The 27,899-nt window shown below is 74.2% G+C and overlaps 1 protein-coding gene across 1 annotated transcript in view; it reads left to right on the top strand.

The window, feature by feature from the left end:
- The window catches only part of NAALADL2 (N-acetylated alpha-linked acidic dipeptidase like 2), a 530,968-nt gene that overhangs the window by 92,225 nt on the left and 410,844 nt on the right, over positions 1 to 27,899 (top strand). Inside the window, exon 2 of the mRNA XM_048504877.1 lies at positions 20,277 to 20,547. Within this exon, the coding sequence (XP_048360834.1) occupies positions 20,277 to 20,547 (271 nt within the window). The remainder of the gene's footprint in view (positions 1 to 20,276; positions 20,548 to 27,899) is intronic.

Below are 27,899 nucleotides of genomic sequence, written 5' to 3'. Positions count from 1 at the left end.
GGGGGGGGGTGGGGGGGGGGGGGGGTGGGGGGGGGGGGGGGTGGGGGGGGGGGGGGGTGGGGGGGGGGGGGGGTGGGGGGGGGGGGGGGTGGGGGGGGGGGGGGGTGGGGGGGGGGGGGGGTGGGGGGGGGGGGGGGTGGGGGGGGGGGGGGGTGGGGGGGGGGGGGGGTGGGGGGGGGGGGGGGTGGGGGGGGGGGGGGGTGGGGGGGGGGGGGGGTGGGGGGGGGGGGGGGTGGGGGGGGGGGGGGGTGGGGGGGGGGGGGGGTGGGGGGGGGGGGGGGTGGGGGGGGGGGGGGGTGGGGGGGGGGGGGGGTGGGGGGGGGGGGGGGTGGGGGGGGGGGGGGGTGGGGGGGGGGGGGGGTGGGGGGGGGGGGGGGTGGGGGGGGGGGGGGGTGGGGGGGGGGGGGGGTGGGGGGGGGGGGGGGTGGGGGGGGGGGGGGGTGGGGGGGGGGGGGGGTGGGGGGGGGGGGGGGTGGGGGGGGGGGGGGGTGGGGGGGGGGGGGGGTGGGGGGGGGGGGGGGTGGGGGGGGGGGGGGGTGGGGGGGGGGGGGGGTGGGGGGGGGGGGGGGTGGGGGGGGGGGGGGGTGGGGGGGGGGGGGGGTGGGGGGGGGGGGGGGTGGGGGGGGGGGGGGGTGGGGGGGGGGGGGGGTGGGGGGGGGGGGGGGTGGGGGGGGGGGGGGGTGGGGGGGGGGGGGGGTGGGGGGGGGGGGGGGTGGGGGGGGGGGGGGGTGGGGGGGGGGGGGGGTGGGGGGGGGGGGGGGTGGGGGGGGGGGGGGGTGGGGGGGGGGGGGGGTGGGGGGGGGGGGGGGTGGGGGGGGGGGGGGGTGGGGGGGGGGGGGGGTGGGGGGGGGGGGGGGTGGGGGGGGGGGGGGGTGGGGGGGGGGGGGGGTGGGGGGGGGGGGGGGTGGGGGGGGGGGGGGGTGGGGGGGGGGGGGGGTGGGGGGGGGGGGGGGTGGGGGGGGGGGGGGGTGGGGGGGGGGGGGGGTGGGGGGGGGGGGGGGTGGGGGGGGGGGGGGGTGGGGGGGGGGGGGGGTGGGGGGGGGGGGGGGTGGGGGGGGGGGGGGGTGGGGGGGGGGGGGGGTGGGGGGGGGGGGGGGTGGGGGGGGGGGGGGGTGGGGGGGGGGGGGGGTGGGGGGGGGGGGGGGTGGGGGGGGGGGGGGGTGGGGGGGGGGGGGGGTGGGGGGGGGGGGGGGTGGGGGGGGGGGGGGGTGGGGGGGGGGGGGGGTGGGGGGGGGGGGGGGTGGGGGGGGGGGGGGGTGGGGGGGGGGGGGGGTGGGGGGGGGGGGGGGTGGGGGGGGGGGGGGGTGGGGGGGGGGGGGGGTGGGGGGGGGGGGGGGTGGGGGGGGGGGGGGGTGGGGGGGGGGGGGGGTGGGGGGGGGGGGGGGTGGGGGGGGGGGGGGGTGGGGGGGGGGGGGGGTGGGGGGGGGGGGGGGTGGGGGGGGGGGGGGGTGGGGGGGGGGGGGGGTGGGGGGGGGGGGGGGTGGGGGGGGGGGGGGGTGGGGGGGGGGGGGGGTGGGGGGGGGGGGGGGTGGGGGGGGGGGGGGGTGGGGGGGGGGGGGGGTGGGGGGGGGGGGGGGTGGGGGGGGGGGGGGGTGGGGGGGGGGGGGGGTGGGGGGGGGGGGGGGTGGGGGGGGGGGGGGGTGGGGGGGGGGGGGGGTGGGGGGGGGGGGGGGTGGGGGGGGGGGGGGGTGGGGGGGGGGGGGGGTGGGGGGGGGGGGGGGTGGGGGGGGGGGGGGGTGGGGGGGGGGGGGGGTGGGGGGGGGGGGGGGTGGGGGGGGGGGGGGGTGGGGGGGGGGGGGGGTGGGGGGGGGGGGGGGTGGGGGGGGGGGGGGGTGGGGGGGGGGGGGGGTGGGGGGGGGGGGGGGTGGGGGGGGGGGGGGGTGGGGGGGGGGGGGGGTGGGGGGGGGGGGGGGTGGGGGGGGGGGGGGGTGGGGGGGGGGGGGGGTGGGGGGGGGGGGGGGTGGGGGGGGGGGGGGGTGGGGGGGGGGGGGGGTGGGGGGGGGGGGGGGTGGGGGGGGGGGGGGGTGGGGGGGGGGGGGGGTGGGGGGGGGGGGGGGTGGGGGGGGGGGGGGGTGGGGGGGGGGGGGGGTGGGGGGGGGGGGGGGTGGGGGGGGGGGGGGGTGGGGGGGGGGGGGGGTGGGGGGGGGGGGGGGTGGGGGGGGGGGGGGGTGGGGGGGGGGGGGGGTGGGGGGGGGGGGGGGTGGGGGGGGGGGGGGGTGGGGGGGGGGGGGGGTGGGGGGGGGGGGGGGTGGGGGGGGGGGGGGGTGGGGGGGGGGGGGGGTGGGGGGGGGGGGGGGTGGGGGGGGGGGGGGGTGGGGGGGGGGGGGGGTGGGGGGGGGGGGGGGTGGGGGGGGGGGGGGGTGGGGGGGGGGGGGGGTGGGGGGGGGGGGGGGTGGGGGGGGGGGGGGGTGGGGGGGGGGGGGGGTGGGGGGGGGGGGGGGTGGGGGGGGGGGGGGGTGGGGGGGGGGGGGGGTGGGGGGGGGGGGGGGTGGGGGGGGGGGGGGGTGGGGGGGGGGGGGGGTGGGGGGGGGGGGGGGTGGGGGGGGGGGGGGGTGGGGGGGGGGGGGGGTGGGGGGGGGGGGGGGTGGGGGGGGGGGGGGGTGGGGGGGGGGGGGGGTGGGGGGGGGGGGGGGTGGGGGGGGGGGGGGGTGGGGGGGGGGGGGGGTGGGGGGGGGGGGGGGTGGGGGGGGGGGGGGGTGGGGGGGGGGGGGGGTGGGGGGGGGGGGGGGTGGGGGGGGGGGGGGGTGGGGGGGGGGGGGGGTGGGGGGGGGGGGGGGTGGGGGGGGGGGGGGGTGGGGGGGGGGGGGGGTGGGGGGGGGGGGGGGTGGGGGGGGGGGGGGGTGGGGGGGGGGGGGGGTGGGGGGGGGGGGGGGTGGGGGGGGGGGGGGGTGGGGGGGGGGGGGGGTGGGGGGGGGGGGGGGTGGGGGGGGGGGGGGGTGGGGGGGGGGGGGGGTGGGGGGGGGGGGGGGTGGGGGGGGGGGGGGGTGGGGGGGGGGGGGGGTGGGGGGGGGGGGGGGTGGGGGGGGGGGGGGGTGGGGGGGGGGGGGGGTGGGGGGGGGGGGGGGTGGGGGGGGGGGGGGGTGGGGGGGGGGGGGGGTGGGGGGGGGGGGGGGTGGGGGGGGGGGGGGGTGGGGGGGGGGGGGGGTGGGGGGGGGGGGGGGTGGGGGGGGGGGGGGGTGGGGGGGGGGGGGGGTGGGGGGGGGGGGGGGTGGGGGGGGGGGGGGGTGGGGGGGGGGGGGGGTGGGGGGGGGGGGGGGTGGGGGGGGGGGGGGGTGGGGGGGGGGGGGGGTGGGGGGGGGGGGGGGTGGGGGGGGGGGGGGGTGGGGGGGGGGGGGGGTGGGGGGGGGGGGGGGTGGGGGGGGGGGGGGGTGGGGGGGGGGGGGGGTGGGGGGGGGGGGGGGTGGGGGGGGGGGGGGGTGGGGGGGGGGGGGGGTGGGGGGGGGGGGGGGTGGGGGGGGGGGGGGGTGGGGGGGGGGGGGGGTGGGGGGGGGGGGGGGTGGGGGGGGGGGGGGGTGGGGGGGGGGGGGGGTGGGGGGGGGGGGGGGTGGGGGGGGGGGGGGGTGGGGGGGGGGGGGGGTGGGGGGGGGGGGGGGTGGGGGGGGGGGGGGGTGGGGGGGGGGGGGGGTGGGGGGGGGGGGGGGTGGGGGGGGGGGGGGGTGGGGGGGGGGGGGGGTGGGGGGGGGGGGGGGTGGGGGGGGGGGGGGGTGGGGGGGGGGGGGGGTGGGGGGGGGGGGGGGTGGGGGGGGGGGGGGGTGGGGGGGGGGGGGGGTGGGGGGGGGGGGGGGTGGGGGGGGGGGGGGGTGGGGGGGGGGGGGGGTGGGGGGGGGGGGGGGTGGGGGGGGGGGGGGGTGGGGGGGGGGGGGGGTGGGGGGGGGGGGGGGTGGGGGGGGGGGGGGGTGGGGGGGGGGGGGGGTGGGGGGGGGGGGGGGTGGGGGGGGGGGGGGGTGGGGGGGGGGGGGGGTGGGGGGGGGGGGGGGTGGGGGGGGGGGGGGGTGGGGGGGGGGGGGGGTGGGGGGGGGGGGGGGTGGGGGGGGGGGGGGGTGGGGGGGGGGGGGGGTGGGGGGGGGGGGGGGTGGGGGGGGGGGGGGGTGGGGGGGGGGGGGGGTGGGGGGGGGGGGGGGTGGGGGGGGGGGGGGGTGGGGGGGGGGGGGGGTGGGGGGGGGGGGGGGTGGGGGGGGGGGGGGGTGGGGGGGGGGGGGGGTGGGGGGGGGGGGGGGTGGGGGGGGGGGGGGGTGGGGGGGGGGGGGGGTGGGGGGGGGGGGGGGTGGGGGGGGGGGGGGGTGGGGGGGGGGGGGGGTGGGGGGGGGGGGGGGTGGGGGGGGGGGGGGGTGGGGGGGGGGGGGGGTGGGGGGGGGGGGGGGTGGGGGGGGGGGGGGGTGGGGGGGGGGGGGGGTGGGGGGGGGGGGGGGTGGGGGGGGGGGGGGGTGGGGGGGGGGGGGGGTGGGGGGGGGGGGGGGTGGGGGGGGGGGGGGGTGGGGGGGGGGGGGGGTGGGGGGGGGGGGGGGTGGGGGGGGGGGGGGGTGGGGGGGGGGGGGGGTGGGGGGGGGGGGGGGTGGGGGGGGGGGGGGGTGGGGGGGGGGGGGGGTGGGGGGGGGGGGGGGTGGGGGGGGGGGGGGGTGGGGGGGGGGGGGGGTGGGGGGGGGGGGGGGTGGGGGGGGGGGGGGGTGGGGGGGGGGGGGGGTGGGGGGGGGGGGGGGTGGGGGGGGGGGGGGGTGGGGGGGGGGGGGGGTGGGGGGGGGGGGGGGTGGGGGGGGGGGGGGGTGGGGGGGGGGGGGGGTGGGGGGGGGGGGGGGTGGGGGGGGGGGGGGGTGGGGGGGGGGGGGGGTGGGGGGGGGGGGGGGTGGGGGGGGGGGGGGGTGGGGGGGGGGGGGGGTGGGGGGGGGGGGGGGTGGGGGGGGGGGGGGGTGGGGGGGGGGGGGGGTGGGGGGGGGGGGGGGTGGGGGGGGGGGGGGGTGGGGGGGGGGGGGGGTGGGGGGGGGGGGGGGTGGGGGGGGGGGGGGGTGGGGGGGGGGGGGGGTGGGGGGGGGGGGGGGTGGGGGGGGGGGGGGGTGGGGGGGGGGGGGGGTGGGGGGGGGGGGGGGTGGGGGGGGGGGGGGGTGGGGGGGGGGGGGGGTGGGGGGGGGGGGGGGTGGGGGGGGGGGGGGGTGGGGGGGGGGGGGGGTGGGGGGGGGGGGGGGTGGGGGGGGGGGGGGGTGGGGGGGGGGGGGGGTGGGGGGGGGGGGGGGTGGGGGGGGGGGGGGGTGGGGGGGGGGGGGGGTGGGGGGGGGGGGGGGTGGGGGGGGGGGGGGGTGGGGGGGGGGGGGGGTGGGGGGGGGGGGGGGTGGGGGGGGGGGGGGGTGGGGGGGGGGGGGGGTGGGGGGGGGGGGGGGTGGGGGGGGGGGGGGGTGGGGGGGGGGGGGGGTGGGGGGGGGGGGGGGTGGGGGGGGGGGGGGGTGGGGGGGGGGGGGGGTGGGGGGGGGGGGGGGTGGGGGGGGGGGGGGGTGGGGGGGGGGGGGGGTGGGGGGGGGGGGGGGTGGGGGGGGGGGGGGGTGGGGGGGGGGGGGGGTGGGGGGGGGGGGGGGTGGGGGGGGGGGGGGGTGGGGGGGGGGGGGGGTGGGGGGGGGGGGGGGTGGGGGGGGGGGGGGGTGGGGGGGGGGGGGGGTGGGGGGGGGGGGGGGTGGGGGGGGGGGGGGGTGGGGGGGGGGGGGGGTGGGGGGGGGGGGGGGTGGGGGGGGGGGGGGGTGGGGGGGGGGGGGGGTGGGGGGGGGGGGGGGTGGGGGGGGGGGGGGGTGGGGGGGGGGGGGGGTGGGGGGGGGGGGGGGTGGGGGGGGGGGGGGGTGGGGGGGGGGGGGGGTGGGGGGGGGGGGGGGTGGGGGGGGGGGGGGGTGGGGGGGGGGGGGGGTGGGGGGGGGGGGGGGTGGGGGGGGGGGGGGGTGGGGGGGGGGGGGGGTGGGGGGGGGGGGGGGTGGGGGGGGGGGGGGGTGGGGGGGGGGGGGGGTGGGGGGGGGGGGGGGTGGGGGGGGGGGGGGGTGGGGGGGGGGGGGGGTGGGGGGGGGGGGGGGTGGGGGGGGGGGGGGGTGGGGGGGGGGGGGGGTGGGGGGGGGGGGGGGTGGGGGGGGGGGGGGGTGGGGGGGGGGGGGGGTGGGGGGGGGGGGGGGTGGGGGGGGGGGGGGGTGGGGGGGGGGGGGGGTGGGGGGGGGGGGGGGTGGGGGGGGGGGGGGGTGGGGGGGGGGGGGGGTGGGGGGGGGGGGGGGTGGGGGGGGGGGGGGGTGGGGGGGGGGGGGGGTGGGGGGGGGGGGGGGTGGGGGGGGGGGGGGGTGGGGGGGGGGGGGGGTGGGGGGGGGGGGGGGTGGGGGGGGGGGGGGGTGGGGGGGGGGGGGGGTGGGGGGGGGGGGGGGTGGGGGGGGGGGGGGGTGGGGGGGGGGGGGGGTGGGGGGGGGGGGGGGTGGGGGGGGGGGGGGGTGGGGGGGGGGGGGGGTGGGGGGGGGGGGGGGTGGGGGGGGGGGGGGGTGGGGGGGGGGGGGGGTGGGGGGGGGGGGGGGTGGGGGGGGGGGGGGGTGGGGGGGGGGGGGGGTGGGGGGGGGGGGGGGTGGGGGGGGGGGGGGGTGGGGGGGGGGGGGGGTGGGGGGGGGGGGGGGTGGGGGGGGGGGGGGGTGGGGGGGGGGGGGGGTGGGGGGGGGGGGGGGTGGGGGGGGGGGGGGGTGGGGGGGGGGGGGGGTGGGGGGGGGGGGGGGTGGGGGGGGGGGGGGGTGGGGGGGGGGGGGGGTGGGGGGGGGGGGGGGTGGGGGGGGGGGGGGGTGGGGGGGGGGGGGGGTGGGGGGGGGGGGGGGTGGGGGGGGGGGGGGGTGGGGGGGGGGGGGGGTGGGGGGGGGGGGGGGTGGGGGGGGGGGGGGGTGGGGGGGGGGGGGGGTGGGGGGGGGGGGGGGTGGGGGGGGGGGGGGGTGGGGGGGGGGGGGGGTGGGGGGGGGGGGGGGTGGGGGGGGGGGGGGGTGGGGGGGGGGGGGGGTGGGGGGGGGGGGGGGTGGGGGGGGGGGGGGGTGGGGGGGGGGGGGGGTGGGGGGGGGGGGGGGTGGGGGGGGGGGGGGGTGGGGGGGGGGGGGGGTGGGGGGGGGGGGGGGTGGGGGGGGGGGGGGGTGGGGGGGGGGGGGGGTGGGGGGGGGGGGGGGTGGGGGGGGGGGGGGGTGGGGGGGGGGGGGGGTGGGGGGGGGGGGGGGTGGGGGGGGGGGGGGGTGGGGGGGGGGGGGGGTGGGGGGGGGGGGGGGTGGGGGGGGGGGGGGGTGGGGGGGGGGGGGGGTGGGGGGGGGGGGGGGTGGGGGGGGGGGGGGGTGGGGGGGGGGGGGGGTGGGGGGGGGGGGGGGTGGGGGGGGGGGGGGGTGGGGGGGGGGGGGGGTGGGGGGGGGGGGGGGTGGGGGGGGGGGGGGGTGGGGGGGGGGGGGGGTGGGGGGGGGGGGGGGTGGGGGGGGGGGGGGGTGGGGGGGGGGGGGGGTGGGGGGGGGGGGGGGTGGGGGGGGGGGGGGGTGGGGGGGGGGGGGGGTGGGGGGGGGGGGGGGTGGGGGGGGGGGGGGGTGGGGGGGGGGGGGGGTGGGGGGGGGGGGGGGTGGGGGGGGGGGGGGGTGGGGGGGGGGGGGGGTGGGGGGGGGGGGGGGTGGGGGGGGGGGGGGGTGGGGGGGGGGGGGGGTGGGGGGGGGGGGGGGTGGGGGGGGGGGGGGGTGGGGGGGGGGGGGGGTGGGGGGGGGGGGGGGTGGGGGGGGGGGGGGGTGGGGGGGGGGGGGGGTGGGGGGGGGGGGGGGTGGGGGGGGGGGGGGGTGGGGGGGGGGGGGGGTGGGGGGGGGGGGGGGTGGGGGGGGGGGGGGGTGGGGGGGGGGGGGGGTGGGGGGGGGGGGGGGTGGGGGGGGGGGGGGGTGGGGGGGGGGGGGGGTGGGGGGGGGGGGGGGTGGGGGGGGGGGGGGGTGGGGGGGGGGGGGGGTGGGGGGGGGGGGGGGTGGGGGGGGGGGGGGGTGGGGGGGGGGGGGGGTGGGGGGGGGGGGGGGTGGGGGGGGGGGGGGGTGGGGGGGGGGGGGGGTGGGGGGGGGGGGGGGTGGGGGGGGGGGGGGGTGGGGGGGGGGGGGGGTGGGGGGGGGGGGGGGTGGGGGGGGGGGGGGGTGGGGGGGGGGGGGGGTGGGGGGGGGGGGGGGTGGGGGGGGGGGGGGGTGGGGGGGGGGGGGGGTGGGGGGGGGGGGGGGTGGGGGGGGGGGGGGGTGGGGGGGGGGGGGGGTGGGGGGGGGGGGGGGTGGGGGGGGGGGGGGGTGGGGGGGGGGGGGGGTGGGGGGGGGGGGGGGTGGGGGGGGGGGGGGGTGGGGGGGGGGGGGGGTGGGGGGGGGGGGGGGTGGGGGGGGGGGGGGGTGGGGGGGGGGGGGGGTGGGGGGGGGGGGGGGTGGGGGGGGGGGGGGGTGGGGGGGGGGGGGGGTGGGGGGGGGGGGGGGTGGGGGGGGGGGGGGGTGGGGGGGGGGGGGGGTGGGGGGGGGGGGGGGTGGGGGGGGGGGGGGGTGGGGGGGGGGGGGGGTGGGGGGGGGGGGGGGTGGGGGGGGGGGGGGGTGGGGGGGGGGGGGGGTGGGGGGGGGGGGGGGTGGGGGGGGGGGGGGGTGGGGGGGGGGGGGGGTGGGGGGGGGGGGGGGTGGGGGGGGGGGGGGGTGGGGGGGGGGGGGGGTGGGGGGGGGGGGGGGTGGGGGGGGGGGGGGGTGGGGGGGGGGGGGGGTGGGGGGGGGGGGGGGTGGGGGGGGGGGGGGGTGGGGGGGGGGGGGGGTGGGGGGGGGGGGGGGTGGGGGGGGGGGGGGGTGGGGGGGGGGGGGGGTGGGGGGGGGGGGGGGTGGGGGGGGGGGGGGGTGGGGGGGGGGGGGGGTGGGGGGGGGGGGGGGTGGGGGGGGGGGGGGGTGGGGGGGGGGGGGGGTGGGGGGGGGGGGGGGTGGGGGGGGGGGGGGGTGGGGGGGGGGGGGGGTGGGGGGGGGGGGGGGTGGGGGGGGGGGGGGGTGGGGGGGGGGGGGGGTGGGGGGGGGGGGGGGTGGGGGGGGGGGGGGGTGGGGGGGGGGGGGGGTGGGGGGGGGGGGGGGTGGGGGGGGGGGGGGGTGGGGGGGGGGGGGGGTGGGGGGGGGGGGGGGTGGGGGGGGGGGGGGGTGGGGGGGGGGGGGGGTGGGGGGGGGGGGGGGTGGGGGGGGGGGGGGGTGGGGGGGGGGGGGGGTGGGGGGGGGGGGGGGTGGGGGGGGGGGGGGGTGGGGGGGGGGGGGGGTGGGGGGGGGGGGGGGTGGGGGGGGGGGGGGGTGGGGGGGGGGGGGGGTGGGGGGGGGGGGGGGTGGGGGGGGGGGGGGGTGGGGGGGGGGGGGGGTGGGGGGGGGGGGGGGTGGGGGGGGGGGGGGGTGGGGGGGGGGGGGGGTGGGGGGGGGGGGGGGTGGGGGGGGGGGGGGGTGGGGGGGGGGGGGGGTGGGGGGGGGGGGGGGTGGGGGGGGGGGGGGGTGGGGGGGGGGGGGGGTGGGGGGGGGGGGGGGTGGGGGGGGGGGGGGGTGGGGGGGGGGGGGGGTGGGGGGGGGGGGGGGTGGGGGGGGGGGGGGGTGGGGGGGGGGGGGGGTGGGGGGGGGGGGGGGTGGGGGGGGGGGGGGGTGGGGGGGGGGGGGGGTGGGGGGGGGGGGGGGTGGGGGGGGGGGGGGGTGGGGGGGGGGGGGGGTGGGGGGGGGGGGGGGTGGGGGGGGGGGGGGGTGGGGGGGGGGGGGGGTGGGGGGGGGGGGGGGTGGGGGGGGGGGGGGGTGGGGGGGGGGGGGGGTGGGGGGGGGGGGGGGTGGGGGGGGGGGGGGGTGGGGGGGGGGGGGGGTGGGGGGGGGGGGGGGTGGGGGGGGGGGGGGGTGGGGGGGGGGGGGGGTGGGGGGGGGGGGGGGTGGGGGGGGGGGGGGGTGGGGGGGGGGGGGGGTGGGGGGGGGGGGGGGTGGGGGGGGGGGGGGGTGGGGGGGGGGGGGGGTGGGGGGGGGGGGGGGTGGGGGGGGGGGGGGGTGGGGGGGGGGGGGGGTGGGGGGGGGGGGGGGTGGGGGGGGGGGGGGGTGGGGGGGGGGGGGGGTGGGGGGGGGGGGGGGTGGGGGGGGGGGGGGGTGGGGGGGGGGGGGGGTGGGGGGGGGGGGGGGTGGGGGGGGGGGGGGGTGGGGGGGGGGGGGGGTGGGGGGGGGGGGGGGTGGGGGGGGGGGGGGGTGGGGGGGGGGGGGGGTGGGGGGGGGGGGGGGTGGGGGGGGGGGGGGGTGGGGGGGGGGGGGGGTGGGGGGGGGGGGGGGTGGGGGGGGGGGGGGGTGGGGGGGGGGGGGGGTGGGGGGGGGGGGGGGTGGGGGGGGGGGGGGGTGGGGGGGGGGGGGGGTGGGGGGGGGGGGGGGTGGGGGGGGGGGGGGGTGGGGGGGGGGGGGGGTGGGGGGGGGGGGGGGTGGGGGGGGGGGGGGGTGGGGGGGGGGGGGGGTGGGGGGGGGGGGGGGTGGGGGGGGGGGGGGGTGGGGGGGGGGGGGGGTGGGGGGGGGGGGGGGTGGGGGGGGGGGGGGGTGGGGGGGGGGGGGGGTGGGGGGGGGGGGGGGTGGGGGGGGGGGGGGGTGGGGGGGGGGGGGGGTGGGGGGGGGGGGGGGTGGGGGGGGGGGGGGGTGGGGGGGGGGGGGGGTGGGGGGGGGGGGGGGTGGGGGGGGGGGGGGGTGGGGGGGGGGGGGGGTGGGGGGGGGGGGGGGTGGGGGGGGGGGGGGGTGGGGGGGGGGGGGGGTGGGGGGGGGGGGGGGTGGGGGGGGGGGGGGGTGGGGGGGGGGGGGGGTGGGGGGGGGGGGGGGTGGGGGGGGGGGGGGGTGGGGGGGGGGGGGGGTGGGGGGGGGGGGGGGTGGGGGGGGGGGGGGGTGGGGGGGGGGGGGGGTGGGGGGGGGGGGGGGTGGGGGGGGGGGGGGGTGGGGGGGGGGGGGGGTGGGGGGGGGGGGGGGTGGGGGGGGGGGGGGGTGGGGGGGGGGGGGGGTGGGGGGGGGGGGGGGTGGGGGGGGGGGGGGGTGGGGGGGGGGGGGGGTGGGGGGGGGGGGGGGTGGGGGGGGGGGGGGGTGGGGGGGGGGGGGGGTGGGGGGGGGGGGGGGTGGGGGGGGGGGGGGGTGGGGGGGGGGGGGGGTGGGGGGGGGGGGGGGTGGGGGGGGGGGGGGGTGGGGGGGGGGGGGGGTGGGGGGGGGGGGGGGTGGGGGGGGGGGGGGGTGGGGGGGGGGGGGGGTGGGGGGGGGGGGGGGTGGGGGGGGGGGGGGGTGGGGGGGGGGGGGGGTGGGGGGGGGGGGGGGTGGGGGGGGGGGGGGGTGGGGGGGGGGGGGGGTGGGGGGGGGGGGGGGTGGGGGGGGGGGGGGGTGGGGGGGGGGGGGGGTGGGGGGGGGGGGGGGTGGGGGGGGGGGGGGGTGGGGGGGGGGGGGGGTGGGGGGGGGGGGGGGTGGGGGGGGGGGGGGGTGGGGGGGGGGGGGGGTGGGGGGGGGGGGGGGTGGGGGGGGGGGGGGGTGGGGGGGGGGGGGGGTGGGGGGGGGGGGGGGTGGGGGGGGGGGGGGGTGGGGGGGGGGGGGGGTGGGGGGGGGGGGGGGTGGGGGGGGGGGGGGGTGGGGGGGGGGGGGGGTGGGGGGGGGGGGGGGTGGGGGGGGGGGGGGGTGGGGGGGGGGGGGGGTGGGGGGGGGGGGGGGTGGGGGGGGGGGGGGGTGGGGGGGGGGGGGGGTGGGGGGGGGGGGGGGTGGGGGGGGGGGGGGGTGGGGGGGGGGGGGGGTGGGGGGGGGGGGGGGTGGGGGGGGGGGGGGGTGGGGGGGGGGGGGGGTGGGGGGGGGGGGGGGTGGGGGGGGGGGGGGGTGGGGGGGGGGGGGGGTGGGGGGGGGGGGGGGTGGGGGGGGGGGGGGGTGGGGGGGGGGGGGGGTGGGGGGGGGGGGGGGTGGGGGGGGGGGGGGGTGGGGGGGGGGGGGGGTGGGGGGGGGGGGGGGTGGGGGGGGGGGGGGGTGGGGGGGGGGGGGGGTGGGGGGGGGGGGGGGTGGGGGGGGGGGGGGGTGGGGGGGGGGGGGGGTGGGGGGGGGGGGGGGTGGGGGGGGGGGGGGGTGGGGGGGGGGGGGGGTGGGGGGGGGGGGGGGTGGGGGGGGGGGGGGGTGGGGGGGGGGGGGGGTGGGGGGGGGGGGGGGTGGGGGGGGGGGGGGGTGGGGGGGGGGGGGGGTGGGGGGGGGGGGGGGTGGGGGGGGGGGGGGGTGGGGGGGGGGGGGGGTGGGGGGGGGGGGGGGTGGGGGGGGGGGGGGGTGGGGGGGGGGGGGGGTGGGGGGGGGGGGGGGTGGGGGGGGGGGGGGGTGGGGGGGGGGGGGGGTGGGGGGGGGGGGGGGTGGGGGGGGGGGGGGGTGGGGGGGGGGGGGGGTGGGGGGGGGGGGGGGTGGGGGGGGGGGGGGGTGGGGGGGGGGGGGGGTGGGGGGGGGGGGGGGTGGGGGGGGGGGGGGGTGGGGGGGGGGGGGGGTGGGGGGGGGGGGGGGTGGGGGGGGGGGGGGGTGGGGGGGGGGGGGGGTGGGGGGGGGGGGGGGTGGGGGGGGGGGGGGGTGGGGGGGGGGGGGGGTGGGGGGGGGGGGGGGTGGGGGGGGGGGGGGGTGGGGGGGGGGGGGGGTGGGGGGGGGGGGGGGTGGGGGGGGGGGGGGGTGGGGGGGGGGGGGGGTGGGGGGGGGGGGGGGTGGGGGGGGGGGGGGGTGGGGGGGGGGGGGGGTGGGGGGGGGGGGGGGTGGGGGGGGGGGGGGGTGGGGGGGGGGGGGGGTGGGGGGGGGGGGGGGTGGGGGGGGGGGGGGGTGGGGGGGGGGGGGGGTGGGGGGGGGGGGGGGTGGGGGGGGGGGGGGGTGGGGGGGGGGGGGGGTGGGGGGGGGGGGGGGTGGGGGGGGGGGGGGGTGGGGGGGGGGGGGGGTGGGGGGGGGGGGGGGTGGGGGGGGGGGGGGGTGGGGGGGGGGGGGGGTGGGGGGGGGGGGGGGTGGGGGGGGGGGGGGGTGGGGGGGGGGGGGGGTGGGGGGGGGGGGGGGTGGGGGGGGGGGGGGGTGGGGGGGGGGGGGGGTGGGGGGGGGGGGGGGTGGGGGGGGGGGGGGGTGGGGGGGGGGGGGGGTGGGGGGGGGGGGGGGTGGGGGGGGGGGGGGGTGGGGGGGGGGGGGGGTGGGGGGGGGGGGGGGTGGGGGGGGGGGGGGGTGGGGGGGGGGGGGGGTGGGGGGGGGGGGGGGTGGGGGGGGGGGGGGGTGGGGGGGGGGGGGGGTGGGGGGGGGGGGGGGTGGGGGGGGGGGGGGGTGGGGGGGGGGGGGGGTGGGGGGGGGGGGGGGTGGGGGGGGGGGGGGGTGGGGGGGGGGGGGGGTGGGGGGGGGGGGGGGTGGGGGGGGGGGGGGGTGGGGGGGGGGGGGGGTGGGGGGGGGGGGGGGTGGGGGGGGGGGGGGGTGGGGGGGGGGGGGGGTGGGGGGGGGGGGGGGTGGGGGGGGGGGGGGGTGGGGGGGGGGGGGGGTGGGGGGGGGGGGGGGTGGGGGGGGGGGGGGGTGGGGGGGGGGGGGGGTGGGGGGGGGGGGGGGTGGGGGGGGGGGGGGGTGGGGGGGGGGGGGGGTGGGGGGGGGGGGGGGTGGGGGGGGGGGGGGGTGGGGGGGGGGGGGGGTGGGGGGGGGGGGGGGTGGGGGGGGGGGGGGGTGGGGGGGGGGGGGGGTGGGGGGGGGGGGGGGTGGGGGGGGGGGGGGGTGGGGGGGGGGGGGGGTGGGGGGGGGGGGGGGTGGGGGGGGGGGGGGGTGGGGGGGGGGGGGGGTGGGGGGGGGGGGGGGTGGGGGGGGGGGGGGGTGGGGGGGGGGGGGGGTGGGGGGGGGGGGGGGTGGGGGGGGGGGGGGGTGGGGGGGGGGGGGGGTGGGGGGGGGGGGGGGTGGGGGGGGGGGGGGGTGGGGGGGGGGGGGGGTGGGGGGGGGGGGGGGTGGGGGGGGGGGGGGGTGGGGGGGGGGGGGGGTGGGGGGGGGGGGGGGTGGGGGGGGGGGGGGGTGGGGGGGGGGGGGGGTGGGGGGGGGGGGGGGTGGGGGGGGGGGGGGGTGGGGGGGGGGGGGGGTGGGGGGGGGGGGGGGTGGGGGGGGGGGGGGGTGGGGGGGGGGGGGGGTGGGGGGGGGGGGGGGTGGGGGGGGGGGGGGGTGGGGGGGGGGGGGGGTGGGGGGGGGGGGGGGTGGGGGGGGGGGGGGGTGGGGGGGGGGGGGGGTGGGGGGGGGGGGGGGTGGGGGGGGGGGGGGGTGGGGGGGGGGGGGGGTGGGGGGGGGGGGGGGTGGGGGGGGGGGGGGGTGGGGGGGGGGGGGGGTGGGGGGGGGGGGGGGTGGGGGGGGGGGGGGGTGGGGGGGGGGGGGGGTGGGGGGGGGGGGGGGTGGGGGGGGGGGGGGGTGGGGGGGGGGGGGGGTGGGGGGGGGGGGGGGTGGGGGGGGGGGGGGGTGGGGGGGGGGGGGGGTGGGGGGGGGGGGGGGTGGGGGGGGGGGGGGGTGGGGGGGGGGGGGGGTGGGGGGGGGGGGGGGTGGGGGGGGGGGGGGGTGGGGGGGGGGGGGGGTGGGGGGGGGGGGGGGTGGGGGGGGGGGGGGGTGGGGGGGGGGGGGGGTGGGGGGGGGGGGGGGTGGGGGGGGGGGGGGGTGGGGGGGGGGGGGGGTGGGGGGGGGGGGGGGTGGGGGGGGGGGGGGGTGGGGGGGGGGGGGGGTGGGGGGGGGGGGGGGTGGGGGGGGGGGGGGGTGGGGGGGGGGGGGGGTGGGGGGGGGGGGGGGTGGGGGGGGGGGGGGGTGGGGGGGGGGGGGGGTGGGGGGGGGGGGGGGTGGGGGGGGGGGGGGGTGGGGGGGGGGGGGGGTGGGGGGGGGGGGGGGTGGGGGGGGGGGGGGGTGGGGGGGGGGGGGGGTGGGGGGGGGGGGGGGTGGGGGGGGGGGGGGGTGGGGGGGGGGGGGGGTGGGGGGGGGGGGGGGTGGGGGGGGGGGGGGGTGGGGGGGGGGGGGGGTGGGGGGGGGGGGGGGTGGGGGGGGGGGGGGGTGGGGGGGGGGGGGGGTGGGGGGGGGGGGGGGTGGGGGGGGGGGGGGGTGGGGGGGGGGGGGGGTGGGGGGGGGGGGGGGTGGGGGGGGGGGGGGGTGGGGGGGGGGGGGGGTGGGGGGGGGGGGGGGTGGGGGGGGGGGGGGGTGGGGGGGGGGGGGGGTGGGGGGGGGGGGGGGTGGGGGGGGGGGGGGGTGGGGGGGGGGGGGGGTGGGGGGGGGGGGGGGTGGGGGGGGGGGGGGGTGGGGGGGGGGGGGGGTGGGGGGGGGGGGGGGTGGGGGGGGGGGGGGGTGGGGGGGGGGGGGGGTGGGGGGGGGGGGGGGTGGGGGGGGGGGGGGGTGGGGGGGGGGGGGGGTGGGGGGGGGGGGGGGTGGGGGGGGGGGGGGGTGGGGGGGGGGGGGGGTGGGGGGGGGGGGGGGTGGGGGGGGGGGGGGGTGGGGGGGGGGGGGGGTGGGGGGGGGGGGGGGTGGGGGGGGGGGGGGGTGGGGGGGGGGGGGGGTGGGGGGGGGGGGGGGTGGGGGGGGGGGGGGGTGGGGGGGGGGGGGGGTGGGGGGGGGGGGGGGTGGGGGGGGGGGGGGGTGGGGGGGGGGGGGGGTGGGGGGGGGGGGGGGTGGGGGGGGGGGGGGGTGGGGGGGGGGGGGGGTGGGGGGGGGGGGGGGTGGGGGGGGGGGGGGGTGGGGGGGGGGGGGGGTGGGGGGGGGGGGGGGTGGGGGGGGGGGGGGGTGGGGGGGGGGGGGGGTGGGGGGGGGGGGGGGTGGGGGGGGGGGGGGGTGGGGGGGGGGGGGGGTGGGGGGGGGGGGGGGTGGGGGGGGGGGGGGGTGGGGGGGGGGGGGGGTGGGGGGGGGGGGGGGTGGGGGGGGGGGGGGGTGGGGGGGGGGGGGGGTGGGGGGGGGGGGGGGTGGGGGGGGGGGGGGGTGGGGGGGGGGGGGGGTGGGGGGGGGGGGGGGTGGGGGGGGGGGGGGGTGGGGGGGGGGGGGGGTGGGGGGGGGGGGGGGTGGGGGGGGGGGGGGGTGGGGGGGGGGGGGGGTGGGGGGGGGGGGGGGTGGGGGGGGGGGGGGGTGGGGGGGGGGGGGGGTGGGGGGGGGGGGGGGTGGGGGGGGGGGGGGGTGGGGGGGGGGGGGGGTGGGGGGGGGGGGGGGTGGGGGGGGGGGGGGGTGGGGGGGGGGGGGGGTGGGGGGGGGGGGGGGTGGGGGGGGGGGGGGGTGGGGGGGGGGGGGGGTGGGGGGGGGGGGGGGTGGGGGGGGGGGGGGGTGGGGGGGGGGGGGGGTGGGGGGGGGGGGGGGTGGGGGGGGGGGGGGGTGGGGGGGGGGGGGGGTGGGGGGGGGGGGGGGTGGGGGGGGGGGGGGGTGGGGGGGGGGGGGGGTGGGGGGGGGGGGGGGTGGGGGGGGGGGGGGGTGGGGGGGGGGGGGGGTGGGGGGGGGGGGGGGTGGGGGGGGGGGGGGGTGGGGGGGGGGGGGGGTGGGGGGGGGGGGGGGTGGGGGGGGGGGGGGGTGGGGGGGGGGGGGGGTGGGGGGGGGGGGGGGTGGGGGGGGGGGGGGGTGGGGGGGGGGGGGGGTGGGGGGGGGGGGGGGTGGGGGGGGGGGGGGGTGGGGGGGGGGGGGGGTGGGGGGGGGGGGGGGTGGGGGGGGGGGGGGGTGGGGGGGGGGGGGGGTGGGGGGGGGGGGGGGTGGGGGGGGGGGGGGGTGGGGGGGGGGGGGGGTGGGGGGGGGGGGGGGTGGGGGGGGGGGGGGGTGGGGGGGGGGGGGGGTGGGGGGGGGGGGGGGTGGGGGGGGGGGGGGGTGGGGGGGGGGGGGGGTGGGGGGGGGGGGGGGTGGGGGGGGGGGGGGGTGGGGGGGGGGGGGGGTGGGGGGGGGGGGGGGTGGGGGGGGGGGGGGGTGGGGGGGGGGGGGGGTGGGGGGGGGGGGGGGTGGGGGGGGGGGGGGGTGGGGGGGGGGGGGGGTGGGGGGGGGGGGGGGTGGGGGGGGGGGGGGGTGGGGGGGGGGGGGGGTGGGGGGGGGGGGGGGTGGGGGGGGGGGGGGGTGGGGGGGGGGGGGGGTGGGGGGGGGGGGGGGTGGGGGGGGGGGGGGGTGGGGGGGGGGGGGGGTGGGGGGGGGGGGGGGTGGGGGGGGGGGGGGGTGGGGGGGGGGGGGGGTGGGGGGGGGGGGGGGTGGGGGGGGGGGGGGGTGGGGGGGGGGGGGGGTGGGGGGGGGGGGGGGTGGGGGGGGGGGGGGGTGGGGGGGGGGGGGGGTGGGGGGGGGGGGGGGTGGGGGGGGGGGGGGGTGGGGGGGGGGGGGGGTGGGGGGGGGGGGGGGTGGGGGGGGGGGGGGGTGGGGGGGGGGGGGGGTGGGGGGGGGGGGGGGTGGGGGGGGGGGGGGGTGGGGGGGGGGGGGGGTGGGGGGGGGGGGGGGTGGGGGGGGGGGGGGGTGGGGGGGGGGGGGGGTGGGGGGGGGGGGGGGTGGGGGGGGGGGGGGGTGGGGGGGGGGGGGGGTGGGGGGGGGGGGGGGTGGGGGGGGGGGGGGGTGGGGGGGGGGGGGGGTGGGGGGGGGGGGGGGTGGGGGGGGGGGGGGGTGGGGGGGGGGGGGGGTGGGGGGGGGGGGGGGTGGGGGGGGGGGGGGGTGGGGGGGGGGGGGGGTGGGGGGGGGGGGGGGTGGGGGGGGGGGGGGGTGGGGGGGGGGGGGGGTGGGGGGGGGGGGGGGTGGGGGGGGGGGGGGGTGGGGGGGGGGGGGGGTGGGGGGGGGGGGGGGTGGGGGTGGGGGGGGGTGGGGGGGGGGGGGGGTGGTTGGGGGGTGGGGGGGGGGGGGGGGGTGGGGTGGGGGGGGGGGTGGGTGGGTGGGGGGGGGGGGGGGGGGGGGGGGGGGTTGGGGGGGTGGGGCAGGGGGGGGGGGGGGGGTGGGGGGGGGGGGGGGTGGGGGGGGGGGGGGGGGCGGGGGGGGGGGGCGGCGGGGGGGGGGGGCGGGGGGGGGGGGGGGCGGGGGCGGTGGGGGGGGGGGGGGGGGGGGGCATCCCCTGCCAGCATGAAGCTGGCAGGGGATGATGGGAACTGTAGTACATAACCTCTGGAGGGGCATGAGTTTGACACCTATGATGTAGCGTCACTGCCACCTCATTGTGTTACTTATTATTTTTGAATGTGTATACCAAGCCATAGGGGAAGAAATGGTGGGATTCGGCCTGCTCCTGTCCCTCGCAGCCTAAAGAATTAGAGGTGTGATCAGTAGGGTGGAATGTTAAAATGTCTCCTTTGTGTCGTTTCTTGTGGGATCCCAGCTTGTGTAGTCTAATTATTCAGTGGCTAGCCCCTGTGAAGATTATGAAAGGCCATCTACAAGCATAGTATATGATAAAATGCCATCAAGGTGCAGCTGACTTATGGCAACTCCAGTATGGGGCTTTCAAGGCAGTCAAGAAGCAGAGATGGTATGTCATTGCCTTCCTCAACAGAGCCTTCCTTCGTGGTCTTCCTTCCATATACTGACCCTGCTTAACTTCTGATATCTGGTAAGATCAGGGTATACCAGTGATGGCGAACCTTTTAGAGACCGACTGCCAGGGGGTGGAGTGAGGGGAAACTGCGCCTGGGCACGTGTACACCCTGCGCCCCTGTCCGGCCCGCCCTGCCTGGGAATGCCCCACGAACGGCCCAAAACACCCCCACCAAACCCATGTTGTTGTTGTTGTTGTTGTTGTTGTTGTTGTTGTTATTAACAATGATGATGATGATGATGATGATGATGATGATGATGATGATGATGATGATGATGATGATGATGATGATGATGATGATTGGATTGGAAGCTACAGGACGCAATGGACACGTGCAAATGTCAGAAAAACCGCTCTGTGAGGCATTTAAGAACACGAAGAATAAACATTGCTTACAGCTTTAATGATTCTGAACAGGTTTGCTTCAAACGAAGTGGCACTTAGACAAGTGCAACACACTCCCAGATATTATGGGCTCAGGATCACAGCCTTAATCTTGCTCGTAAAAATTACTAAGGAGTTTGTTTGTTGGATTAAATTATTCCCAAGGCTCATTAAAAACACTTAATACCTGCTGATTTGTTTTTAATAAAGCCTAGGGCACGATCTGCATCTGGTTTTTAATATTCTGTAAAGAAATTACAAAGTAAATAAGGAATGCACATTCCTTTATTTAATTCAATCAAAGATATTGTCACTAAACGTTCAGTAGCATGCTCATTTAATTGTCGAGTTGAAAACATCCTTCATTCCTCAATGAAAGGAACAATTTTGTCATTGTATTGTCGAAGGCTTTCATGGCCGAATTCAACTGGTTCTGGTGGGTTTTCCGGGCTGTGTGGCTGTGGTCTGGCAGATTTTGTTTCTCACGTTTCGCCTGCATCTGTGGCTGGCATCTTCAGAAGTGTATCGCAGAGGGATACAGTGTGTAACCGACTTCCCTCTGTGATACACCTCTGAAGATGCCAGCCACAGACGCAGGCGAAACGTTAGGAACAAAATCCACCAGACCACGGCCACACAGCCCGGAGAACCCACCAGAACCTATTTTGTCACTGTGCTCTTAATTTTAAAACTACCTCTCATCTTGGAACATAGCACTGGGCTGGTAAAAAGTACCTCAATCTTATTTGTATGGGATGAGTTTCCTCCCATTATTTATTCTATTAATGCCCTGTGGGGAAATGTGGTTCCTCAAAATAGTGAGTGTGTTAATCAAACAACTTCGTGCTTTTGGGGACTGTCCAAGTTTGTGTCATTGCGTTAAAGGGCATAGCCGATGAAATCGCTGGCTTGTAATGTACAAGCGATGGGATTAACTTGTCTATTTTGTGCTGTCTGTGTGAAGACTTATTGGAGATAAAGTGAGAAAGATTAAATCTAAAGAGTTAACCTTTGACTATTATTCCTCTTGAAGAGTGCTCGCAAGTCTTTAACGTAAGCCCACCACATTTGAAACATGGGTGTATATGCTCGATTTGCTATAAAAATAGACTGCAGATGGTGAATGTCATTTGTTTAACTCTGGTCCCTACTCAAATTTTTTTAAAACAGATATATGCTCTGTACTCTCTTCTAAGCTGTTTGGACACTCCGGGTGGATTCAAATGATGTGTCTAAACATTTCCGTGTGTGCTCTGACCTCTCTATGGCCGTTACAATTGGTTTCTTACAATTCAGGTCTATTTTATCCCAGTTTCTCCCTTTGCATGGCTGCCCGTTTCTGTGAAGGAATCGAGTGAAGACCGGGAGGGAATACTTATTTCTTATTGTGTGGAAAAATCAATCTGTTAATCCAAGTTTTTGTTGTTGTTTTTCTTTTCCCTCATCAGAGATTTGATAGAGTTGCCCCAGAAAGAAGACGGAGCGATTGTGACCAAGCTCCTTGCTCAGTGGTCATCCTATGGCCTTGAAGACATCCAGCTCGTAAATTACTCTGTCCTGCTTGACCTGCCGGGCTCTTCACCAAATACAGTGGCTCTGAAAAGTACGGGCGAATGTTTTTTTCCTAGTGGCCAGCCGTGTAACAATGAGGCCCAAAAGCTTCATAGTCAAGACCTTCTGTGCTCCTATGCCGCTTACTCTGCCAAAGGAACTCTCACGGTAATGTATCCATTTGTCTCTGTCATTTTGGTAAAAAAAGAGTGAGAGAAACGGCTTCCATCTAGGTTCAATCCGATGGAAAACCTGGAGATGATGTGTTTGTTTGCTGGGCTGGAAACCAGCTACATAAAAATGTAAGGTACATGCCTCCAATCACAGCATGGTTCGTTCCTAAGACCAATTCGCTGTTAGATAATGTATAACAGAGCTGTAACACTGCATTAATTGCTGATTTCAAGATGACTGCTTGTGTCAAGTCTGTTCAGGTAGGATTATTTTAATTTCCAAAATTTTGTCCTTAGACATGTTGACACAGCACTTTTTTGAGAAGGGGGCATCTTTTAGGAAATTAAGAAGCTGTGAATAGGCTTTATTTGTTTGATTCATTTGAGCAGCAGTGGCGTAGGAGGTTAAGAGCTCGTGTATCTAATCTGGAGGAACCGGGTTTGATTCCCCGCTCTGCCGCCTGAGCTGTGGAGGCTTATCTGGGGAATTCAGATTAGCCTGTGCACTCCCACACACGCCAGCTGGGTGACCTTGGGCTAGTCACAGCTTCTCCGGAACCCTCTCAGCCCCACCTACCTCACAGAGGGTGTTTGTTGTGAGGGGGGAAGGGCAAAGGAGATTATGTAAACCCCCCTTTGGTGTCTCCTACAGGAGAGAAAGGGGGGATATAAATCCAAACTCTTCTTCTTCTTCTTCTTCTTCTTCTTCTTCTTCTTCTTCTTCTTCTTCTTCTTCTTCTTCTTCTTCTTCTTCTTCTTCTTCTTCTTCTTCTATACCCCCTTTCTGGTGTCAGATTCTGCATGATTTGCAATGGAAAATAACATACAAGGGTTTCCCCTCCCCCCCTCTTTGCTGCATTCACATTACATTTTTTTAAAAAAAAACCAGCGCTGGTTGCATGCTCATGCCCTTTTAAAATGTTTTGCTAGCGTTTTGTCATTTCTTTTCTGTTCTGTGTGGAGTTTTATTTTGTGTAAACTGTCTTCTAACTAAACAAAAAACTGCATTCAATATGAGAGAGAGAGAATTGGAAAAGCAGATGTTCTCTGATTAAGATGCAAGGGCTTTCAGAATAAATTCAAAGACTGCCCCAAATAGGCAGGTCTGTTGTGACATAATTGTGACATTTAAATCACTAACAACTATGGAGTTGATGGTAAACAAATTGAAACAAGACCCATTGATAATGAGCAATGAAATTGTCCAAGTATTTCCAGATATTTCTCCTCGTAGAGACATAATTTAAGGTTCTTCATTCTTAGGCTGAGAAGCAATGAAATTGCTTAAAGATAAGGTTTCCCCTTTAAAGGAGAAACCCAAATGATCAGAACAACTGAGAAAGTTGAAGATATAGTAAAACAATATTTTTTCATCGTCTAGCATTAAATTTGACGTTTGAAGTAATTAAAAATGAATAAAATAAATATCTTTCTGTCCATTGTAATAATGTCAATGAATTCTCAGAGAGAAATAGGTTCTTCTAAAAATAAAAGAAGAAGAGTTGGTTTTTATAGCTGGCTTTTCTGTACCTTTAAAGAGTCTCAATCAGCTTTTAATCAGCTTCCCTTCCCCTCCCCACAAGAGACACCTCGTGAGGTAGGTGGGGCCCTGGAAGTTCTGAGATAACTGTTAGTGGTCCAAAGTCATGCAGCAGTCTGCAAGTGTAGGAGTGGAGAAACAAACTCAGTTCACCAGCTTTGAGCCCGCTGCTCATGCGGAAGAGTGGAGAATCAAACCCGGTTCTCCAGACTAGAGTCCACCACTCTTAACCACTATGCTGGCTATCACACCAAACGGAAAAAACAGCAAACATTATCTTCATTCAAGAAACACTTATGAAACAAAGCCATGGTCATGTGAGCAGCAGTGGTGTAGTGGCGAAGAGCAGTGGCTAAGAGCAGGTGCACTCTGATCTGGAGGAACCGGGTTTGATTCCCCGCTCTGCCGCCTGAGCTGTGGAGGCTTATTTGGGGAATTCAGATTAGCCTGTACACTCCCACACATGCCAGCTGGGTGACCTTGGGCTAGTCACAGCTTCTTGGAGCTCTCTCAGCCCCACCTACCTCACAGGGTGTTTGTTGTGAGGGGGGAAGGGCAAGGAGATTGTAAGCCCCTTTGAGTCTCCTATAGGAGAGAAAGGGGGGATATAAATCCAAACTCCTCCTCCTCCTCCTCCTCTTCTTCTTCTTCTTCTTCTTCTTCTTCTTCTTCTTCTTCTTCTTCTTCTTCTTCTTCTTCTTCTTCTTCTTCTTCTTCTTCTTCTTCTACAGTTTTCTAAATTGGTGACAGTTTATGTGGCATTGGGCTTAGATAAGAGTAAAAGACTTGCATTTACATTCATCACATATGGTTAAGACAATTGATGTCCTAGTTGACCCCTCAAGGACATTGTTATGGGATTAGGGACTTTGGGGCATCAAAGAATGATGCCAGTTAATATTGATGTTTCTAGCAACGAAGTATATTATTTAAAGAGCTTTTTGATGCCTTATTGCCCTTTGTGGAAGGTGTGGTAATTGCAGGAGGATATTTAAACCTAAGAATAAATGTTACCTTAGATGAATCTTAGGGAAAAGGGGAAAGCAAACATTAAATTTGTCTGCATTTATTGAACAAATTAATTAAGCAGTTTACTTTAATATATTTTTGTATGTAAACTTAAGGGATAAAAATTACACTTTTGTTCAGCTGTTTACCATTCATGCTCTTGCATTGGTTTCTTTTTTTACTTTCTAAGGAATGTTTGGTTTTTATGGAGGACTCAGTGATACAACCAATGTTCTATGCAGATTGTGCTCCTGTAACATTATCACTTCAATTTATTAAGAGTAAAGATTGAGTGTGATGCCTAGATAATGACTTATTGAATGACTGAATAGTGAGGGGAAAAATGTGGAAAGATTTGGAAGTTTTTCCTTTCATAATGAACTAAATGTCTCAGCAATAACCATTTGGGATGTTGCCAGAGATTTTATTAGAGGGCACTTAAAAAGAAAATGAGGAAAATAAATACATACCTATTTCAATTAAATTGAAGAGACTGGCAAAAAACATAAACAGGCCCACAGTGATCAAACACTCAAAGAAATTAAAGGTTGTTTTTTTAAAAAAATCATTGAAGACCTTGAGTTTGAGAGAATAAATTAAAATAACTGATTTTTGCAAATCAGCATTATTTGACTTGGGTAATAAGGGCAATATGTTTACTGTGTATCAACTAAATACAAAGAAAAGAGAAAAATATAATCACTGCTTTAAAAAACAAACAGAGCAACAAGTACAGAGGAGATTGTGAGATTAAATTTTTTAAACACCAATCTATTTCCCACTAGAAATTCAGATTCTAATAAGGGAAATAGTTTTGTAGTGAATTTCAAAAATCCCAACGTTATCTGAGGAAGACAATAAAATGAAATTAAATGAAGTTAAAGAAGTGGTTAGAAATCTTTCAAAGAATAAATCCTGGGATTTGACAGCATTACTGTTAAGTTCTACCAACAGTTTATACATGTGGCAAACCGCTTACTTGCAGCAATAAATAACTGGCCTGAATTAAAGATGATTTAATGGTGGTTTTCACACAGCTCAAATATAATGGACTGAGGAAGCACAGGGCTCTTCTCCAAAATGGGTTCAGCCCGGTATATTTCCCTTAACCCGGGTTTTAGAAACATCGCTAAACTAGTGACCTTTTTGCAGAAACCACAGGAGCCACAACAACCTGGACTGTTTACAATCACTTCCTGGAAGGGTGAGATCTCCAGTCCGAAGGCAAACAGGGAAAGCCGGGTTCACACACTGTTAGTGTGCTGTGCAGAAATCACCAATATTAAAATTAAAAAAAGACCCAGTGTCAGTGGGATCATACAGACCAATTAGCCTATTAAGTTATAATTAAAAAAATAACCTCAATTTTAGTGATTACATTAAAGAAAATAATTCCAAAGTATATTAATGAAGATCAAACAAGGTTTATACCAAATAGAAAAATGTTATAAAGGAAAATGTGAGGGTGATGTTTCTTTTTCTGAATGCAAAAAAGGCATTTGATTCAGTTGAGCATAAATTTCATTTTTAAGTCCTGGAAACATCTGGTTGTGGAGATCAATTCAACACGTGGGGAAAAAATTATATACTCAACTTCATGGGCACAGTTCTGTATTTTGAACATGCTATCAACACAGTTTCATATAAATCGAAAAGGGAGATCAGGTTGTCCTCTAATGGCTTTCTCTAATGGTTGTTCTGGCTCTAGCAATAACAGATTCCATCTCCATCTCCTGCCTGAAAGTTGAAGAGACCCATTATAAACTGATGTTATTTGTAGATGATATTGTAATCATGCTATCAGACATTGTGAAACCTGGTTATTGTTGAAGCAACATCCTTTCTTCATTTCAGAGTACAAGCTGAATGATGAAAAACAGTAATACTACCATTTAAGAGAGTCCTTTCTGAATTGGACTCTGTAAATAGGCTGATGGGGAAACATATCACTCATCTTGGTGTGAAGATTAGCTAGAATATTTCTTAAATGACAGAGGACAATTTCAAGCCAGTGGTGTGTTGGTGTGGGAGCATCTTCAACCTGGACCTTTGCAAAAAAAAAAATCGCTAGTTAGCAATTTTTGAAAAACCTGGGTTGAGAGGAATATAACATGCTTAAGTCCTTTCGGAAAAGAGACCTGCGTGAAGTTTTCCCCTCAAACGCTATTTATAACGTCCTAAAGAAGTTTTATTTCTGCTGTTTTCTTAAACAGAAAAAAATCATTGTGGGAGAAATTTAACCTTTCTGTATTAGGATGGATAAATGCAATCAAGATTATAGTAATTCTTAAAACAACATACTGTTGAATGTCCTAAAAATGTAGAAGCTAGAAAGTTAGCAAAAAATAATGAGTTAATTTGAAAAGCTAAAAGACCTAAACTGGTATTTAGCTCAGTCGAATTGGTCTTTGATTGGTCTAAATATACTAAATATAAAAGCATAGCATGATGCAGTGAAGCTAACCTGGTTGTCAACTTGGTTGATTCATGAGAATCCTTGGTTAATATTATTAATTAATATACCCTTGGTTCTCATGATACAGCAGTTGAACACATTGTAGTCAAGATGCCACTCAGGACATTTATTTGGACCACCCCAAAAACTAGGTCCAGAATATATAAAAATAATAGATACCTTATTGAAAATTTGGGATGGAAATAAGAGAAAAAAAACCCTTTCACTGAGAACGTTACCTTTAGCAACTGCCTCCAGAGGCTTAGATGAACTTCAGAAGTTTAGTTTATCATTTCTGATCAAATGGGAATCACGTAAACTAGATGATTACAACTCTTTTAATAATCTCTGGCTCTATGATCTCATACAATGGCATTATTAGTAAAAGGAATGGCCAGATATCATGGTCAAAATTTATTCACATGAATAGTTGCTTGATAAATTTGGAGAGTCCTTGACAACCTACCATGTTGCATCACAAAAGACAACACATTTCATTAGGTAGGTAGGGTAGGGTAGGGTAGGGTAGGGTAGGTAGGTAGGTAGGTAGGTAGGTAGGTAGGTAGGTAGGTAGGTAGGTAGGTAGGTAGGTAGGTAGGTAGGTAGGTAGGTAGGTAGGTAGGTAGGTAGGTAGGTCCACCCATCAGTGCAACTACTTTCTCCAGGGGAATTGGTTTTTGTAGTTTTAGATCAGTTATAATTTTCATATACCTCCAGGCTCCATCTTGAGGCTGATAACCAAGTGTTTGAGATGATTAATAAAATATCAGAAGGCAAACAATACTAAATGCATCAATTGTAAGAAGACTCTAACCTGCAAGTAACCACAGCATAGTTGCCTGCTCAATTCTCCTACTCGTTCCCCATGGAGTTACATTGCCCTTGATGCCAGATAAAGGTCTTCCAGAATAGGACCAGTTTGCAAGCCTTACTGCAAATGGGGAGAGTTGTTCTTTGGATCTCTTCTGGTATATTATTCTGGGTGGGGAGAGGGGGGAAGCAGCCAAACTGACCATAACAAGTGTGGGGCCAGGACGCCGTCTCTGGTCCTACACAGCTGAATTATTTTAAGACTAAGTTAGAAAATACCCAAGAAGCAGGTTTGAAACAGAAGATAAGTTTACTGGACAGCATAAGCATCTGACCAGGGTGTCCCCTTCAAAAGAGGCACACCCACTCCATACAAAAGGGACCAATTTTATAGACACAAAGAATACATACGTCATACAATCATACCTGTAAACGTATCCCATAAGATCCATACCCCTTCCACGTGCAGTAAGCATGAACCTTAAAATCCCATTGGATGATTCTGTCTCCTTGTCACATTAAGACAGCCTCTATTCTACGTGTCTGATTCCTTCTGTTACACAAATGCTGCATGCTGTTTGCTCACGTCCCTCTGCCCATATGCAAATGGCTGCAATATAACTAACTTCTGCCTATTCTTGTTTCCAAGAATAACCTGTTTTCCTACTTTTCTAAGTTTGCTCCTTAAGATCATAAAACTTCCCTTTCCCCAGTTTGAAATGATTTTAACAGATTATTCAAACATTGATTCTAACAATTATACCATTCGATTCTAATACAATAGAATTATAGTAAAATACAAGTACATATGAATCTCTCATTATCATTTCTGTATTCATTTAACATACATATACATACACGTATACATATATATACATACACATACACACACACACATATACACATACATACATACATACATACACACACACATACATATATACATATATACACATACATATATACATATATACATATACATATATACATATACATACATATACACATATACGTACATATACATATATATACATATACATACATACATACATACATACATACATACATACATACATACATACATACATACATACATACATACATACATACATACATACATACATACATACATTTATATACATATACATATATGTGTGTGTGTATGTGTGTGTGTGTGTGTATGATTCTGTTTATTCATGTAGCTATCCCCTATAGCTGGTTCTAACAAAAACAAAGTTATAAATGTATATGTCTTCTGTCACGTATTAACCTTTAGTGACAAGATCTTAAAGATATTAAATCTTTACTTGCCTGCATAATCACTGACAAGCTTCTAACATGCAGTTTAACCATCTCCTAACATGCAGGCCTGCTGGTCTCTTATACAGAAACCCCATTTTGATTCTTAGACATCTTTGGTTCATACGAAATCCATATTCCTTGATCAAATACAATTTGTAGGCATTCGGCCCAGTTCCCACACAAGAGATTTACAGAGCAGTCTGATTCAGAGTTATACATGACTAAGCCTGCT

Source organism: Sphaerodactylus townsendi, linkage group LG08 (assembly GCF_021028975.2).
Source record: "Sphaerodactylus townsendi isolate TG3544 linkage group LG08, MPM_Stown_v2.3, whole genome shotgun sequence".
NCBI classification, from domain to species: domain Eukaryota; kingdom Metazoa; phylum Chordata; class Lepidosauria; order Squamata; family Sphaerodactylidae; genus Sphaerodactylus; species Sphaerodactylus townsendi.
The sequence above is the reverse complement of the archived record's forward strand: the minus strand, read 5'-3'. Positions and strand labels throughout refer to the sequence as shown.